Here is a 16,630-nt window from a genome sequence, read left to right on the forward strand (position 1 = left end):
CTCGTTTACAGCAACGTTCATCTCGGAGGAGCGCGTTCGCGTATGACCTTGGCGGTGCGCAGGGCATATGGCGCCAGAATACGCGTAAAGCAGCAGCTCAAAAGCGTGTCATACGCGACATTGCACGCCGCAAGCGGAGAAGCCGGAAGCCCGCTTGACGCCTCACAGGGAACAACTAGCGCTACGCGCAGGCCTCGAAAGGAGCGCAAACGGGTTTCTGAACTTCCCAAAACATATACCCTTCCCGATGGGACAATAGCGAAGCCGCTACCCAAATGGGGAAGTGGTATTGGAGAAGAAGACGCAGCGGAAGCGGATTTCGCCGCAGTGCAGCACCAGGTCGCTACGGGCAATGCTGAGCTCCACAACCCCCTTGTCGTGAAAGAAGATCCATTGAGTGCAGTCGGTGGGACAGCCCTTGAAACGGACCCGAAGCCGAAGCGCGGAAGACCTCGAAAGCAGGCCGAATCTACTATACCAGGTAAAGTCATACTTTTCCCTCATTCATTCCTTGATTAACCGTGCAAGCCTTAGTCTTGGAGGTTGCAGAACACTCAGTTGTGCGAAGGCGCCGCCGCAAAGCAGACGTATTGACTGGTACGCTATCCCTCTGCTTTAATCAGTATCTATCCGGCACAAACCTATCCTTCTATAGATGCTGCCGAAAACGTTGCGTCGAATTTGGTCGACTTAGATGCACAGTCATTGGCTGAATCGTCAGTCGAAGAACTGGCGCCTCTACCTGGTTTGTCTGCTGTCTTTCAGCTTGACGCTCAGATGCTAACCTACAGAATAATCAGAAGAGCAAACTACGCTGGCCAAGGAAATCCTTGACAACCTTGCAAGGTTCCCCAACTGTCTTTTGCTCACGCGAGTAGGGCAGTTCTACGAGGTCGGCCATGGTTCATCAGTAACGCTCGCTGTCCACACCGCTGACTGTCGCCCAGTCCTACTTCTCCCAAGCAGCGGAGATCGCCTCCCTTCTCAACATCAAGCTGACCACTCGTAAATGGGGCGGCAAGCGCGTGCCCATGTGTGGCTTTCCCCTCGCCCACTTGGACAAGTACTTGAGGGTGCTTGTGGGGGAGAACAGGCGGCTGGTCGCGATGTGCGAGGAGTTCCCTGTAAGCAGCAGCACGGATACGTCGAATGGTGCGCTCAAGGAAGGCAAGATCTCCCGCGGCCTTCCTACTCGTACTTTCGAGCGCCGCGTCACGCGAGTCATAACTCCTGGCACCCTCATCGACGAGCCGTTCCTCAACCAGTACGAGAACAACTATCTGCTTGCTATCTCGGCGGAGGGAGCCCAAGCTGCTACCACCGACAATATTGAAGCCCCTCAGCTCGGCCTCGCCTGGATCGACGTCTCGACAGGCGAATTCTTCTCGAAAGTTTCATCGGTTGACACGCTACGCGACGAGCTCGCCCGTATCGGACCAAAGGAGGTCGTGCTTGACAAGAGCATGAAGCAACAAGAGGCAGCAAACGACGAGGGAAAGGAAGAAAAGCATCCAGTTCTCGCTGCGCTCATGGAAGAGCAATACTTCGTGTCATACCAGACTCATGAAGGGGATGAAGATGCGAGGATGACTACGTCCGCGAAAGACGATGCGGCAACCCGCCTTACCGAACCGGACGACTTGCTCGCCGAAGCAGCACGTTCCCCGCCTCCTTCGTCCTTCGCCCCAATGGAGACCAGTGCTATCTCGCTGCTGACGGCCTACCTCCGCGCACATCTACGCGAACACATGCCCGTCCTGGGGCTACCTGTACGCGAAGGTGACGCGCTCGAGAGCTCGATAGAACATACCCATACTGGTCGAGTCTCGCTGGCACCTCCGCCGCGAATGCATCTTGACGCGCATACTCTGCGCGCACTCGAGATCCGGGAGGGCATGCGCGAGGGTGGTACGAAAGGGAGTCTATTAAGTGTAGTGCGTCGCACGAAGACTACCGGTGGTACACGATTGCTTGCGAGGTGGCTTGGTTGGTACTCTTCATTGCTATGTCGGGAAAACAAAAGCTGACGACAGATCTTTAGCTGCGCCTTCCCTGTCCCTCGCCGAGATCACATCCCGGCACTCCCTCGTTGCTTTCCTTCTTGCGCGCCCTCACCTGCGCGTCGACTTATCCGCACTGCTTGTCTCCATCCCCGATGTCGGCCGTCTTTCCCAAAAGCTCATGCTTGGCAAGGGCGACGCCAGCGACGTGCGTGCCGTGGGCAGAGCCATCCGGGCCTGGAACAGGTTAAGGAACATGATTACCCTGGAGCGGGCGTTCGAGGGTTATGAGAGGCAGTCGAAGAACCCGAAGGCACCGAGTGTCAACGACGAGGAATGGCAGAGCATGGACGCCCTTTTGTCTCGCATGGACGGGCTGGAGGATCTCGAGGCACGGATCGCTAGTGCGCTGGAAGGCGGCGAAGTAGACGAGGCAGCGGAAGTGGGGCAGGAGGTCGAGGGCTCTGGAGTTGAAGGGGCTGCGAGTGAAGTGCAGAACGGGCCTTCAGGCGTCGACGAAGATCCAGCTCGACGTCTGAACTGGCGCCCTCATGCGCCACAGCGATGGATGGTCAAGCCTGAATTCTCTCCTGCCCTGACGCAGTTTGCACGACAAGTTGAGCGACCTGCTCAGCGACGAGAGAAGATGGAGGCCGAGCTGCTGATGCGGTATTGTACGAAATTTTTCGTGTTTGATTTGGGTATAGAGCTTACGGATCGTCAGTTGCCCCATCCCTTACCCTACGCTCTTCACCTGCACTCGGGATGCACGTGCATATTGCCCGACGCAAGCGTGACTGCCGTCTACTGGACGCGAATCCGGAGTTCGTCAAGGTGTCCGAGAGCGGGAGTACGAAGGGGTATTTTTGGAGGGTGAGTGCCGCGATGTAACACAGATTTTGAACTGACGTTTACGCCTGACGCAGCCCTGGACACAGCTAGGTAGCGAGATCGTTGAGACGACGCTGGCTTTGCAGGTTGCAGAGCGCGAGGCTTTCGATATACTGAGACGCGAGGTATGCTTGCTGGCAGTCTGTTCGCATCCACATTCACTCACGCTTTTGCCCAGATCAATGCTCATGCACCCGCTCTTCGACGCAATGCACGTGTTCTTGACGAACTCGACGTCACTCTCGGCTTTGCAGCACTTGCGGCGGAGCATGGCTATGTGAGGCCTGTGATGCGCGATGAGTACGTGAACCTCAAGAATGCTTACCACTCGTTCGTCCCCTCCTGATTATTTGCTCAGCACTACCTATCACGTTACCGACGGTCGTCACCCGACTGTAGAGATGGGCCTCCTGTCCGCTGGGCGCACTTTCACTCCGAACACGGTCTGCTTGAGCGGGACAGACGAGCGGCACAATGGTCAGGGAAACCTCGACGAGCAACAAGCTATCTCGCACACCCCAACCTGCTGTCCAACGCCAACTGCGCACCTTCATATCCTCACTGGTCCCAACATGGCGGGCAAGTCGACGGTGTTGCGGCAAACGGCTCTGATCGCTATCTTGGCGCAGGCAGGGAGCTTCGTGGTGAGCTTTTTGTTAGGTCTGCCCTATGCACGTCATGACTTAATCTTGTCCAGCCTGCAACCGCTGCTCATCTAGGTCTCATAGATGCCGTCTTTGCTCGCGTCGGCGCGCGGGACGACCTTGCGCGTGATCGAAGCACCTTCATGGTCGAGATGCTCGAGACGGGCGCAGTGCTGAGGAGGGCGACAAGCAGGAGCCTGGTATGTATCGAACCAAGGCTTCTGGCCATCGCTCACACCTCCACCCAAGGTCATCATGGATGAAATTGGGCGCGGGACTGCCTTCCGCGACGGTCTCGCTATCGCGTTTGCCACAGTCGTACACCTGTTGAGGGTCAATCGCTGTAGAGCGTTGTTCGCTACGCACTTCACGGAGGTGGCGGATCTGGTAGGTTGGGAAGCGGAGCGTCGCACCCACGCGAGGGCGATGGACGCGGATAGCGACTGCGACAACGAAGCAGACGATCGCGATGTGAATCCCTTCAAGGATGTAGCATTCTTTTGCACAGACGTGTACGACGCAGATGTGAGTCATACGTTGAAGCGCTTCGTTTCCATCTCACAACGATTGTAGTCTAGTCACATTGCATACGCATATCGCCTCCGTCGTGGCGTCAACCGGAGGAGTCACGCTTTGCGAGTCGCTGCTTTAGCGGGAGTGCCACAAGCAGCTCTGTCCGTCGCGCAGAATACGCTAGGGTGGCTCGACAGTCAGAACGACAGGGTACTGCCGCCGGATCAGCTACGGGAACTCGGCAGGCGCATAGTCCAGCAAGCAGAGATTGCAGGGCCGTGACGAAGGGAGCATCTCGACATTGTCAAGCCACTGCTTCCGATGTACATCTGTAGACGCAGCTCTTCACCACTCCGGAGGATTCGGATTATCTTTTCTATAAAGCAAGGATCAGATACGATCTGCGTTCGCGTCTGTGAGAATGATGTACCTGGATGTAAGGGTAGGTGGTTGCCAGTCGTGGGGCAAGAGGGTCTCGTACATGGCAGAGCACGTATCGAGGCCATAGACCTCAAGACACAGCTCCGCTGCCGCATCCCTGATCTCCCCAATGTTCTTCGGCGAGAGTGGCGTTGCGAGTCTGACCTCTTTCAGGTGTCGTACAGGTTTCTCGTCCGGGGGCCAATCGCGCAGCATACAGCTATAGATGCAGTCGAAGCACCGTTCTTCGCACCGGAAGGACAATGACCTCAGCCTACGCAGGTGCATGTGAGGGGACAGGTCCGGAAAGAAGCGTGAACCTGGCGGCAGTTTCGAATCCTCTGTGAGCGTCAGAGTATCGCAAAGTGCCTGCAGGATGCCCTCCATCGTATCGTGCATCTCCTCGCCCAAATCCTCGAGCTCCTGGGTGCTGGCTGAATCATATACGAAAGCGAGAGATTCTAGTTCAGGCGTTGCCTCCAGAATGTTGGAGATATCCGAGGGTGACATCCAACGCACAGAGACAACGAGGGTCAGTGATGTGAGATGACACCCATATTGTCCCAGTCGAGGTAAGAGATAATCGGAGGGTACATGACACACTTCCAGGTCTATCAGGTTAGGCATGTTGATCCACTCGAGGAAATTCTCCAATGCCACGAGTGAAACGGCCCAATGGTGGCGTATGGCCACATGGCGGATGGAGGCGTCGATCCGTTCGACCGGCATGACGTCCTGCACGGCTATAACATCCTCATCTCGTTCGTCCCGCCACTCCAGTGAATGCAGCAACGAGCACTGGGAGAGGATTTCTAGGCAGATGCGAAGGGGGCAACTGTATGCATGGACGATGCGCAGTTGTGACCAGGGCAATACGAAGGGAAGACGTTGCAGCGGGACCAGGACGGCGTCCGGGTCCAAGATCGACGTTTCCAGGGATATGCTGGTGAGCTGGTGCGCATTGCCTAAAAGCAGTGGCCGAGGGTCAGATCCATCGCCAATCCATGAAGCATCGTGCCACTCGTGTACAGCTCCCAATGTGATGTGCATATGCTGGAGATGCGGGAAAGGCGAAGTAGCCAGCTCCTCTAGCGTCGTCCACGGTAGACTATCGAGTGCCGCACGTCTCCATCTGTGAGTGTGCAGCAGCTGCCTATTCAGTGATACAGCCGAATCAGGAGATATATCCATGTGCATGACGTGGATGTTGAACTCGCGATACGGCAAGGAAGCCAAGCTCCGGCTTAACCTTTCAGGGACAACACGGCGAGAGTTCGGTTCGAAAGCCATGAGGGCCTCTCGGGGAATGTAAATGCAGGGTCGCAGTGCAGGCCGTGATAATGTGAGGGTACGCCACCACGAACATACGTGCGGGGGCGCGAACACATGCGAAGGCAGCAAAGCCGGAAGATCCGCGCTCCCTTTCGTTCTCATCCAGATCCATCTTTTGCTTTCGTCGAGGTCTCGTGAGTGCCATAGCAGGAGCAGGACTTCCTCCAGCAGTTCGTCGGGTAGGCGACGGATAGGGGAATGCAAGAGGCATACCCGGCGATCAATGTATGGCTGCAATGTGTCCAGTCGTGCGCGAATCCGTTGAAGCTCCTTTTCGTGAGCGTCCGCCGACTCTCGTAGAGTAGCGAGTTCGGCATCGAGCGTCGCTCGCTCCGCCTCAGAGGGCTGTTGTCCGGATCGGAGGGTGGGACGCCAGGCTGATTCGTCGCACTCATCGCATGACAGTGTAGAGGATAGTATTGTCGGCCGGTTGCACTGAACACAGCGCTTTCCCCCGTCGTCTTCGTCACAGGTTACCGGCATTGCCGCCAGCGACGGGAGCGAGTGAAGCTGAACTGCGTGGAAACGCGTGGGCGCCTTGATGAGCGTAGAGCGCAAGTTGCGGAAAGCCTCCGCTGGAAAATGCCGAAGAGTCACAAGATGTGGACCCATTGACACCCACAGATGTTCAATCATCGCATGCTCAAGTCGAGAGTCGTACAGTGCGGCATGTAGCTGGTCGCAAAATTGTACGGCTATACGGAGCATTACTACACGATGTTGTATCCTGCCTCAAAAGAACACCGAAAGCCTTCGCACTATTTGTTCATTCCTTTTGTTTACATTTTAGATACCTAATAACCTATGCCTTCTCCCTTTGGTGGAAAGGCCATGGCTCATCTAGTTAGTAACAGTGCCCGTCAAGCGAATGTCCCTGCTGCTCGCGCCGATGGAGATTGTGGCGTCGCCAGACGGCACGACCCAGCTCTGTGACACGACATCCCAGATGCTCAGGTCGTAGCGCGTGAGGGAGAGGGATACATCGGCCGTCTCTCCTGGGGCAACAAACACGCTCTCAAAGCCCTTCAGATTGAGCGGTGCGCTGCCCGCGGACTCGGGGAAGGTCACGTAGAGTTGCGGGATCTACACGAGGCAGATTGGTCAGGGAAGAGTCCACAAGTACAGCACGCAACATACCTCGTGTCCCGCAACCTCGCCCGTGTTCTCCACCGTGAAGGTGACCGTCACGACAGGCTCATGCAGCCATGGGTCGAGGGAGGAGCCGGGGCCCGTCGGCGGGCTCTGGTCCGACGCCGCACTGCCCTCGATCGCTAGATTGTCGTACTCGAATGTCGTGTATGAAAGCCCGAAGCCGAATTCGTACCGGGGTTCGATGCCATTGGCATCGAAGTGGCGGTAGTCGACGAGGAGACCCTCCGAGTAGTCGATGTCCGGGACCTGGGCGCTCGATTCGTAAAGCACTTGCGCAGGGTAGTCGTCCGCGGACTTGGCAATGGTGTACGGGAGACGACCGCTGAAGGAGGATTAGGATAGGCTATCTGAGCCTTGCATCAATGCCTACCTCGGGTTGTATGCACCGTAGAGGATGTCAGCAACAGAGTTGCCGGCCTCCTGCCCAGGAAGACCACTCCAGACGACGGCCTTGACTGAAATGAGCATCAGAAGGGATGTAGAAGATGATATACTGCATGACTATACCATTCGGGTGCTCGATCCATGCCTCCGTGATGATGGCACCGACCGTGTTCACAGCGACGATGGTGTTCTCGTTGGCGTCCGCAACAGCCTGGACAAGTGCGTCCTGGAGAAGATGAGAGCATCAGAATTGCTCTCAAACAGGAATAAAAAAAAAGCAAGCTACTAACCCCATCGTGCCACGCGAGCAAGTCGTTCCGATCGCCGGCGTTGCCCTCGACAGTAAGGTATCCCTCCCCAGAGTCCGCTGCAGCCCTTATGAGCTCATGGGGGACGCGGGGTCGAAAGAAGGCTCACATGAGATGAACACAATGGCGACGTCGGCAGCGGCAGCAATCTGCGCGGCGCGGGCGGTGTCACTGTCACTGAGCGAGGACGTGATGGTCGTGCCGTCCTCCTGCGCGCGTGCTGTAATCGCGTCGAGAGGCTAGAAACGATGTCAGGATCGACGCGCAAGCCATGGACCAAGACCACGTACTGTGATCAAGTACGGGAACTCAGCGGTCCCGCTTCCCCAGCCTACCGCCAGCACACCATCGTCGCACGAGCGGTCGACGCAGCCATTGATGCCCTGCGAGTTGTTGCCGGCGCCGTTGCCAATGATGGCGATGCTGCCAGGCGCGGAAAGGGGGAGGGTCCCGTTCTCGTTCTTGAGGAGGATGGTCGAGGCGTCGGCGATCTCGCGGATGAGGCTACGGAAGAATGGCTTCAGCAGGGTTTTCTTGCCGAGTCTTTCGAGAAGCTCACCTCCCATGGTCAGCCTGCACGTCGACATGGAGGTTCCTGGGGTCGTTGAGGTCCCAGGCCCAGATGTTGGTCTCAGGGTAGCCCTCGTCTTGCCCAAGGAGGTACCAGGCAGCCAGGATACGGAGAGCCATGTCAGAGACGCGGTCCTCAGGGACGTCTCCGCTGTTCACGGCGTCAATGAGCGCCTGGCCGAAGTAGGTGGTGTTCGAGCCGAAGGTGATGTCGCCGGGCATGGTCATCTGGGAGTCACTTCAGCGAGCTGCGCACCGAATCAGCTATACTGCGCACGTCCAAGCCGAAGTTCACGGCGAGCGTCGAGTGCGTGGCACCCCAGTCCGACTGGATGTCTATGCGACTGAGTTAGAACAAAGGCTCATCTCGATGAAGTCGAGTGCGACGCTTACATCCCGGGTAGCCCCATTCGCCCTTCACGATGTCGTTGAGCATCTTATCATTCTCGCAAGACCAGGATCCGTTGACTGCCTGCCGTCAGTTTGCCACGTCAAAGTAGCACTCGCTAAACGCACTCTGGTCTAGAGACAATGGGGGTCAGCAGAAGTCAATCAGAAATGTGCTAGTACGCACTGTAGCTGCACATGAAGGACGCCACGTTTGCCTGCGCACTCTTCAAGAACTATTCAACAATCAGTACGAGCGAGATGCGGAGCGTGGCGAAGCCCTCACCGGTGCGAGGTAGATCTCATGCTGAGCGCTAGAAGAAGACCCGTGATCAGTCTTCGTTCTCTCCCGGACGTCAATTCCACGTACCGATCATCAACATTCGAAGAGCTGCTCTCGCGGAAGTGCTCCTGGTCGTTGTTGATGAAGTGCTTGGCCGAGCCCTGGACACCAACGCTCTGCACGCCGATGATCGTCTCGTACGAGGCCTCGCCGGAGAGGTATGGGTCGGCGCCGAAGCCTTCCCAGTTGCGCCCTCCTGCCGCGGTGCGCATGATGTTCCTGACGAGTCATGAGATTTCTAGGTGTATGGGATAGAAGGGATACGCACATGTCAGGACCAAGGTAGACGTGGATGCCCTTGCCGCGGAACTCCTCGCCCAAAGCGACACCGCGCGCACGGATGAGGGTGCGGTTGAACGTCGCGGCCGTGTTGACACCACTGGAGGTCAAGGTCAATAAGGGAAAGGAGATCAGTGAAGACCAACGCACGCAGGGAAAGCAGAGACCTCGCTGGCGTAGCGCACGCCCATAGGGCTGTCTGCACACTCGTTAACTTCTTGCTGAGATTGAGGCTGAGAGAATAGTATACCTTGAAGGCACAGCGACGGGTAGTCAATAGTGGGCACGGCGGGCGTGTTGCCAACGCAGGGTCCTGCCCTATAATCAGAACTCGCAAAGGCATAAAAGACTTCCTGCTGACCATTCATCCAGCCGATACCGGTCGCAATGTCGACCTTTTCTTGCAGCGAGAGCTGCGCAACAGCATCTGAAGCCTGATGGAAAGTGTAAAGAAGAGAGCCTGAAGAAGCAGGGGGAGTCTCACCTTGGCGTATGCCGCCGACCATTCGTCGTTGAGGACGGGGGTAGCTTCGCGGGCATGAGTATGGACTGGATAATCCGGAACACCGCACACGTACGAATTTTCGGTGTCCCGGAAGACGAAGGCTTCGAGGATGTCGCGGACACGCTCGCACTAGCCGTGGCAGAGGCCGACGCGCTCGCGCTTTCAGCACTGGAGACCGCACTGGCAGAAACCGAAAGCGAGACGCTCGTCGCCGAGGCGCTGGCCGAAGTCGCGCTCACTGCGCTGGACGCAAAAGTGGCGGACGGGGCAGTCGCAGAGGTCGCGGACGCGCTTTCGGTCGGCGCCGCAAGCGCGGCACCGCCGAGGGCCAGGACACGGAAGAAGACAGCTGGACGCATTCTGTACAGCTGTGGGCGCTCACCTTGGGTCTGTTAGCAACGCCCCTTCGCCTTATAAGCCCTTGCCAAGGAGGCCAGCCTGGCAACCCAGACCATCTCCATACCCAACGAGGGAATTGCGGCTGCACCGAAGCCGGGGAAAACACGGACGACGCGGAGGATCTCTGCGGTGGACGGTGCTCGTGCCGTGAGTACAATGGCACCTCACGACCCGCGCCGCTTCTCGACAAGGTGCATCGGTGCGTCCGCGCGCAACATATCTCCGTTATGTGCGTGGGCGAAGGCCAAGGGTTGCCGCGAGAGGTAAGAGAAGGTTCAGAACCACAAAGGGCAAACACAATAGCCGTCAGCTGACCGCGACCGTACGCGGTCACGGGCCCAGCGCGTCGGGCGGTCTATATTATCCTTCTATAATACACATTAGCGTGTCATAGTGTGTGCGGTTTGTACCAGATGTGAGGAGTGTCTGAATCAATAAATACCCGTAAACCAGCGCCCTTCACCACAAGGGTTCGATGTGTGCGCCCTTCCATCCCCGCGCACGCAGTGGCCAGTACTCGCCCGTGTAGATCCACTCGCCGTGAGCGTCCTGCTTGAACCACCGGGGCTCACGATCCTCGCCGCGCCGCCGCCGCTCGCGCTGCGCCTCCTCCACGCGCAGCTTCTCCGCCTCAGCATCGTCGAGCCTCCCCTCCTCCAGCGCGCGCACGTCCGGCCTAAAGCGCGAGTCCGTCGGCGGCAGCGCCGGGCGTATATCGTCCGTAATCTCGTTCAGCGTCATCGCGAACGCCGTGAAGCCATAGTACTCGTGCGTGTTCTTCGGGTGCGGCGTGATGCGCCAGAGCACGCGGAAATGGCTCTCGTCCGTCGTCTGCGCGAGCTGGTCGTCCCACTTCCCCTCGAGCTTGCACAGTACCTTGCCCTGCGGGGAGTACACCGTGCCCGCGACCACGTTCCCGCCGCCCCAGTAGCCCGCCTGCTTGAACTCGAGCACGCACTTGCTCCCGTCGCGGTGGTTCTCGATCACCAGATCGCCGACGTGCTCGAGGTACTTCGTACCCACGACGAGATTGCGCATGAAGGAGGACGGCTTCTTCCTATTTCGCCAACGATTAGCCGTCTTGTTCTCCGTCCCTGCTGCCTTTTTCGCTCACCATTCAAAGTGGTCCTCGCCGATCTTCAGATGCGTACTTCCAGTCGGGATGATTTCCATGCTTTTCCCTGCGCTCGGCCATTAGTCGGGTGAGTTATGTTGGCGCGAGCGTCCGCCACGCACCCCAGAACTTGGTCTTTCCGGCGTTCAAGCCATACAGCTCCCATCCCGAGCCCTCTGCGTGGAATGCCATCTCAAGTGGCTGGTGTCGGACTTTCTCCGCGATGAATTTGCTCCGGACGTCTTCAAAGGTCTCGGCCAGCATGGGATTACTATGGAAGGATTAATGGGGGATAGGGGAGATAGAGAAGTGCGATAGAGGAGACGTACAAGCCCTTCCTGCCGGAGCGGTGTCGAGTGTTGGCATAGCCGGATACAGCGAAGGCGGCGACAAAAGAAAGACGATCTGCGGCCTCGGTAGCTTTCACGGCTTCGTCCAGTAGGCTCTGGTATTCCATCTCCTCGCAAGCGCGTTGTAGCATCGTAAGGGGTTCATTGAAGGTAACAGGAAGGGCAATCGTCGAAAGATCCTGGAAAACGGGTTAATCCTGCATCCATAGACACATCAACCAAGCCCTGCCTTTCCAACACTCTTCTTCAGAACGGAGAACAAGCTGCCCTCATCACCCACAACCGGAGATGGCAACTGCGTCCGATGAACAACAGCCTGCTGCCCCAAGGGTGCTTCTACCGAGGATTTGCGCGCCGGCTCGTCCTCTATATCCGTATCCATACTGCTCCGCGCCGTTTCCTCGTCCTCCGCCTTCTCCACACTTGAGCTATCTGTCGTGATCTGGCTCGGCTGGGACTCATCGCCCGCCGTCCGGGTGTCCAGAACGAATTCCTCCGCGCCGTCCGCATCGTCCTCCGCGTCGAACCACTCGAGGCTACTGCTCGCGGTCGTGGAGCTGGAGAAACGCTTTGTGCGGCCGTGGGGGACGACCCAGTGCTCGGTTTCGCGCGGAGAGTCGACGAGATGGTCCTCGTCCTCCTCGCTCGTCTTGGGGAGCGTGGTGTCGAGACTCACGGTGGCGGTGAGGAGCTTTGAGAGCGTCGCGTGCTGATTCTTGAGGGTATCGAGCAAGGAGAATACTTGCTGAGCTTCTCCGCTACTGGGGTCCATGCTCGTTCGAGGCGCGTCTGGTTCTCCCGGTTGCAAGTTGTGGTTGGCTGCACGACGTCAGTATGCACTTTTGCACTTAGCCTAGCGACGTACATTTCGACTTGAAGATGCCAAACGCGCCTGCTTTGTGATGTTTATCCTTGCCATTGGACTTGACGCTGGCATTCTTTTGCATAGCCGTCTCCCCTTTCGAACTTAGCGTTTGCAGCGCGGTCTCGAGTTGTGCAATTGTCTGGTGATATAGATCAGTCTGACGTCGTTATAACGTAGTCGGTCCGGATTGCGCACCGAGCCCATTTCTTCTACTACTGCGCTGGACTTGGAGATGTTGACGACTCCCTGACGCGCACTGGCCATGCGAACGCTCATGGATCGCCGTGCTTCAGGACCCGAGATAAACTTCCTGGGCAAAAGGTCAGACGTGCTCTCGTCTTGAGGGTATTTGCACCGACCTGAATGCAAGCATCCATTGGTTGAAGTCGTCGGTGCAAAGGCATTTGATGTGGAAGGTCGCGGTGTTGGAGTCAAGGGTGATGTCCTTCCGCCCCGGTGTACTCGAGATGGCAGCATGGTGGAGGTCAATGTGGTCGCGGATGGGCTGCCCGGGCTCGAAGGAGTATGCAAGGATGCCGGACTGGTAGAGCGTGAAGTAGCGGCGCGCGAATCCTGCAGGTGACTAGCGTTTAGCGTCAATCAGGCGTCGTGTCATCCCACCACGCACCTTGCATCTTCTTCCTCCGCTTCTTGAGCACCCAGCCGCTGTGCACGACGGCCTGGCTGGAGGCCGCGTTCGCCGCCAGTCCGACCGAGGCGGAGGCGCTGACGGCGGTGTGGGAGGGAATGTCGGTGGAGAGGCGGTTTGCGGCCATGGACAGTCGGTTCGCGCGGACGAAAGGAGAGTGACGGGTCGAACGAACGAGAGTGTTTCGCCAGCACTGGTTGCCCCCGAGCGGCGAGCGGCGAGCAGGCAACCTGCACGAACTGCCCTCGGTGATGACGCTCGGTCCGGTCCGCACGTTGTCAGCTCGCGTGACCGCCTATGGATGGCGACACCTCCGATCGTGCTCTCTCCCCCAAGGACGGAACGCGTCAGGTCGAACGCTGTGCTGCCCACGTCAGTGCACGCCTCCCTCCGCCCAGCGAGCACTCACCCTGCACTTGCACTCACCTTGCAGTCGGCGTCGCGTCCATCGTCGATCGCGTCGGTCGCCGGCCCGACTGTCGACGTCATGGTGGGATCCGCGTCCGTGTTCGAGTCTCGCGGCGGGTACTTGTACTCTGCCCATCCGTCCAGGCGTCTGGTCGCGCTGCGGTCTAGCTATCGCCAAGGCAAGGGTCGCCGGCGCTTCTTCCTGCGCGGCCCGCGTGACGTGACGAAAGTTGAACCGTCGCGTTTCCTTTCTGGTCAAAAGTGAAAAGTTTCGCATCTACGACCTCCTCAAGGTTCTATCTCGCGAACGGCGGGGGCTAGCGCCTCCGGACAAAGTGCGTTGGGTGCGTATTTCGCAAACTAAGAGGTTCTCGAGGTTACAAGTGACTGCTAGCATTTCGTCCTCCCTTATTCCCTCCGAACTCGGTGAGAAAGCGTGACAATGGCACTCTAACAATTGTGCAGACACGAGTTTTCCCCCGCTCCTTCTCGTTCAAAGGCGAAGCTCTAAGATATGGTCATGCCTACCTCTCTGCAGAGCAACCAGGCCGCCCCCCTCCTCCCTCCCCTCCTACCATTTTCTTGCTGCCAGTCACTCCCTCCGCCCGTCATCAAGGACCCCGCTCCAGCCACCCTCCAAGCAATCCCGCACATCACAAATCTTCCGACAGGCACAGTAATTGTTCCGTGATCTTGGTCGAGGGTGCGCAAATGGTGCATAGTTGCTGTTCCTAGTCGTCTGACCATCGTACGACTGCTCGAGTACTCCGATTTTGCCTTCCGTGAATATCCGGCAGCTGCTCTCGGCCCGTCGGTAGTAGGGGCATATAAGGATGGTCTGCACAATGGCTTTTCTCATGCTATCGAGTACACTAAGCTACAAGTTGTTCACCAAGCTACAAGTAAGGGTAAGCTATGAGCTATGGTGTTGACAATGTGGGTGGAGATGGAATGGGGTGTGAGAGGATAGGAAGTTGTGGACAGGTGTCAAAGGATGAAAGAAGAGGGTTGAGGGGTGAGCTGAGAGGTCACAGGTCAAAGGGTGAGAAGGCAGTCGACGGACAAGACTGGCCATGGTCGAGGCTGTTGAGAAGCTGGGGAGGCTGAGACGCAGTTGAGAAGGCCGTAGGGAAGATGTTCGGATTGTGGTGATGTTCGAGACTGACTGGAACTTGGTCAAGGGTTGAGCCGAGTCGAGAGTGTAGAGTTGCCACAAATTCAGTGTTTTGAAAAACGCGAGCAAGTCGAGGTCGAGGTCGGACAAGTTGCGAGCAAGCTCGAATGAGTTACGAGTGAGGTCGAGGTCGGACGAGTTGTGAGCAAGCTTAAATGAGTTATGAGCGAGGAAGCATGAGTTGAGCGAGCTGGGAGTGAAGAGAACAACGAGAATGATTCGCAAGCGAGATATAGCCAAGACAGATCATATTGCATAGTACTACATAACATGGAGGAGAGCACACTACAGAGGGATCGACAGCGTGAGTAAAGCATCAAGAAGCCAGGAAAGCGAGAGGGAAGTCGGAGGAGCGCTTGAGAGGAGAGAAGCACTCGAAGAGGAGAGAAGCACTCGAAGAGGAGAGAAGCATTCAGAGGGGGAGAGAAGCACTCGGAGAACCTGTAAAGCACACGATAAATCAGTCAGACACTCGTAAAGCCAGAGAGACGCGCAAGGCGTCTGGAGGGCGAGGTGAGAAGCTCTTGAGGGGCGGAAGTGCAAGAGAACTTGAGGCGAGGGCGAGCAGGGTGAGACAGGATAGAGGAGGTGGGAAAGGACGTGCTCAAAGGCGGATGGTGTGCTTAGAGAGGGTTCAAGGGCGAAGGGGCTAGCTTGAGGTGTCCGCGAAGGGGTCAGCTTGAAGGAGAAGACGAGGAATTAGCGGTCAACTCACGAGCAAAAAGCGAATCACGTACCTTATCACCCCGCTCGGCGGACGCATTTCTATTGCTTCAGCACTTGATTGGGGGTGGGGCAATGCCGAAGGGGTAGGGAGAGTTGGCAACGTCGAGCGCAAGTCTTTGAGCTTGTGCGAGAAGAACGAATCCAGGTTGTCGCTCGGGTGAGCGCAACGGCTCCAACATGACGGCGTGAGGAGGGGCGCGAGCAAGATGTCGGAGGTGTCGGCGAGAGGATGGTCGTGTTGAATACCCCAACGCGTCAAAGAAGAAAGCGCAGGTGACGGCCTCGCTCGCCGGACGGCGATCCATTGCCTCATCGACTCTTGCCAGAGTCTAGAGCGTCGTAAGTCTTCTGCTCGTGAACGACAAGCGTGTTGCGCACCTAAACATCCCTCGCGCTGCGTCGGATTGCCCCGCTAGGCGGATCAGTTTTCATTGCTTCGGCGATTAATTCGACTGGTGATGTGGAATGCGGCGATGAGGAGTGGCATGCGGCGATGGGGCCTCTTCATGGTAGGCGATAGTGTCGTTGAGCAGCGGGGGAGGTTCGTTGACGAAGGGAGGAGGCCGATGGGGGAAGCAAAAGGGTACGAGCCGGCCAAGCCTCGCTTGGCAGACAGAAGTTCCGGGCCTGTTCCGTAGAGGATGTTCAGCAAGGTGGGTCTGGACAATTATGAGTACTAGACTCGATGAATAAAGTCGTACCACTCAACCTATCACGCTGCTCGGCGGACGTCGATCTGCTGCTTCAGCGCTGAGTTCGGTCGAGAGCATTGCGTGCGGCGATGAGGGAGAACGTCCGTGAGCTCTAAGGACTGGGACCGTGACGCAGGCACCGACGAGCGACAGGGGAGACTTTGGCGACACAAGAAAGGTCTAGATTGGAGTGAGCGCGCGACATTCGTACAGAGGAACTTACCACGTACCGCGTATTCCCGCTCGCGAGTAAAAGATCCATATACTCATCGACTGGGACTGGCTGCGTGCGGGAAGCAGTCTGAGCACGACGGCTTGAGGTTGAGAAGATCCTGGAAAACGAAAGGAGCAAGAGCGCTCGCTGTCATCGCGCGCGATGTTGAAGGAATGAGGTGGGAAGGATGACATGGCGGCGCAGAGAGAGGCAGAGGTCCGAGAGCACGAGACTCGCAGACGAGAGCCGCCGAGTCATCGAATCTGGGGCCATCAGGGTCGCGGGAAGGTGAGAAATCCTTCCAAAGTCGG

At 57.5% G+C, this 16,630-nt stretch overlaps 4 protein-coding genes across 4 annotated transcripts; 1 reads left to right on the forward strand and 3 right to left on the reverse strand.

The window, feature by feature from the left end:
• Window positions 1–42: 42 nt before the first annotated feature.
• SCHCODRAFT_02486797 (uncharacterized protein) lies at window positions 43–4,330 on the forward strand (the record flags this gene model as incomplete). The annotated part of the gene is made up of 13 exons (XM_050342865.1): window positions 43–481; window positions 535–597; window positions 656–745; window positions 801–892; window positions 948–1,986; window positions 2,042–2,674; window positions 2,725–2,873; window positions 2,927–3,016; window positions 3,070–3,191; window positions 3,250–3,535; window positions 3,589–3,735; window positions 3,785–4,060; window positions 4,109–4,330. 13 exons carry the CDS (start codon window positions 43–45, stop codon window positions 4,328–4,330), a joined length of 3,648 nt encoding a protein of 1,215 aa, XP_050202451.1.
• SCHCODRAFT_02567437 (uncharacterized protein) lies at window positions 4,018–6,344 on the reverse strand. Its single transcript, XM_003037041.3, has 2 exons — window positions 4,479–6,344; window positions 4,018–4,424 (listed from the first exon to the last, which is right to left on the reverse strand). Exons 1-2 carry the CDS (start codon window positions 6,281–6,283, stop codon window positions 4,394–4,396), a joined length of 1,836 nt encoding a protein of 611 aa, XP_003037087.2. The 5' UTR covers window positions 6,284–6,344; the 3' UTR covers window positions 4,018–4,393.
• Window positions 6,345–6,640: 296 nt separating this feature from the next.
• Window positions 6,641–9,729, reverse strand: SCHCODRAFT_013228 (glycoside hydrolase family 3 protein; the record flags this gene model as incomplete). The annotated part of the gene is made up of 17 exons (XM_003037040.1): window positions 6,641–6,883; window positions 6,938–7,274; window positions 7,323–7,407; window positions 7,460–7,562; window positions 7,627–7,703; window positions 7,754–7,883; window positions 7,935–8,148; window positions 8,204–8,442; window positions 8,492–8,550; window positions 8,608–8,686; window positions 8,787–8,837; window positions 8,888–8,915; window positions 8,972–9,163; window positions 9,213–9,323; window positions 9,374–9,422; window positions 9,474–9,536; window positions 9,585–9,729. 17 exons carry the CDS (start codon window positions 9,727–9,729, stop codon window positions 6,641–6,643), a joined length of 2,205 nt encoding a protein of 734 aa, XP_003037086.1.
• A 686-nt stretch (window positions 9,730–10,415) lies between these two features.
• Window positions 10,416–13,594, reverse strand: SCHCODRAFT_01162837 (uncharacterized protein; the record flags this gene model as incomplete). The annotated part of the gene is made up of 10 exons (XM_050341137.1): window positions 10,416–11,184; window positions 11,242–11,308; window positions 11,364–11,512; window positions 11,571–11,770; window positions 11,821–12,410; window positions 12,457–12,595; window positions 12,652–12,766; window positions 12,816–13,029; window positions 13,085–13,400; window positions 13,532–13,594. The coding sequence occupies 10 exons, from the start codon at window positions 13,592–13,594 to the stop codon at window positions 10,587–10,589; spliced, it is 2,451 nt and encodes an 816-aa protein (XP_050202452.1). The 3' UTR covers window positions 10,416–10,586.
• Window positions 13,595–16,630: the final 3,036 nt, after the last annotated feature.

Source organism: Schizophyllum commune (genome assembly GCF_000143185.2).
Source record: "Schizophyllum commune H4-8 unplaced genomic scaffold SCHCOscaffold_2, whole genome shotgun sequence".
NCBI lineage: Eukaryota > Fungi > Basidiomycota > Agaricomycetes > Agaricales > Schizophyllaceae > Schizophyllum > Schizophyllum commune.

Coding starts and splice junctions, on each gene's coding strand:
- SCHCODRAFT_02567437 (XM_003037041.3), bottom strand. CDS start 6,283: ATGCCGGTAACCTGTGACGAAGACGACGGGGGAAAGCGCTGTGTTCAG. Junction 4,425..4,478: donor CCACCTACCCTTACATCCAG/GTACATCATTCT, acceptor CTTGCTTTATAG/AAAAGATAATCCGAATCCTC.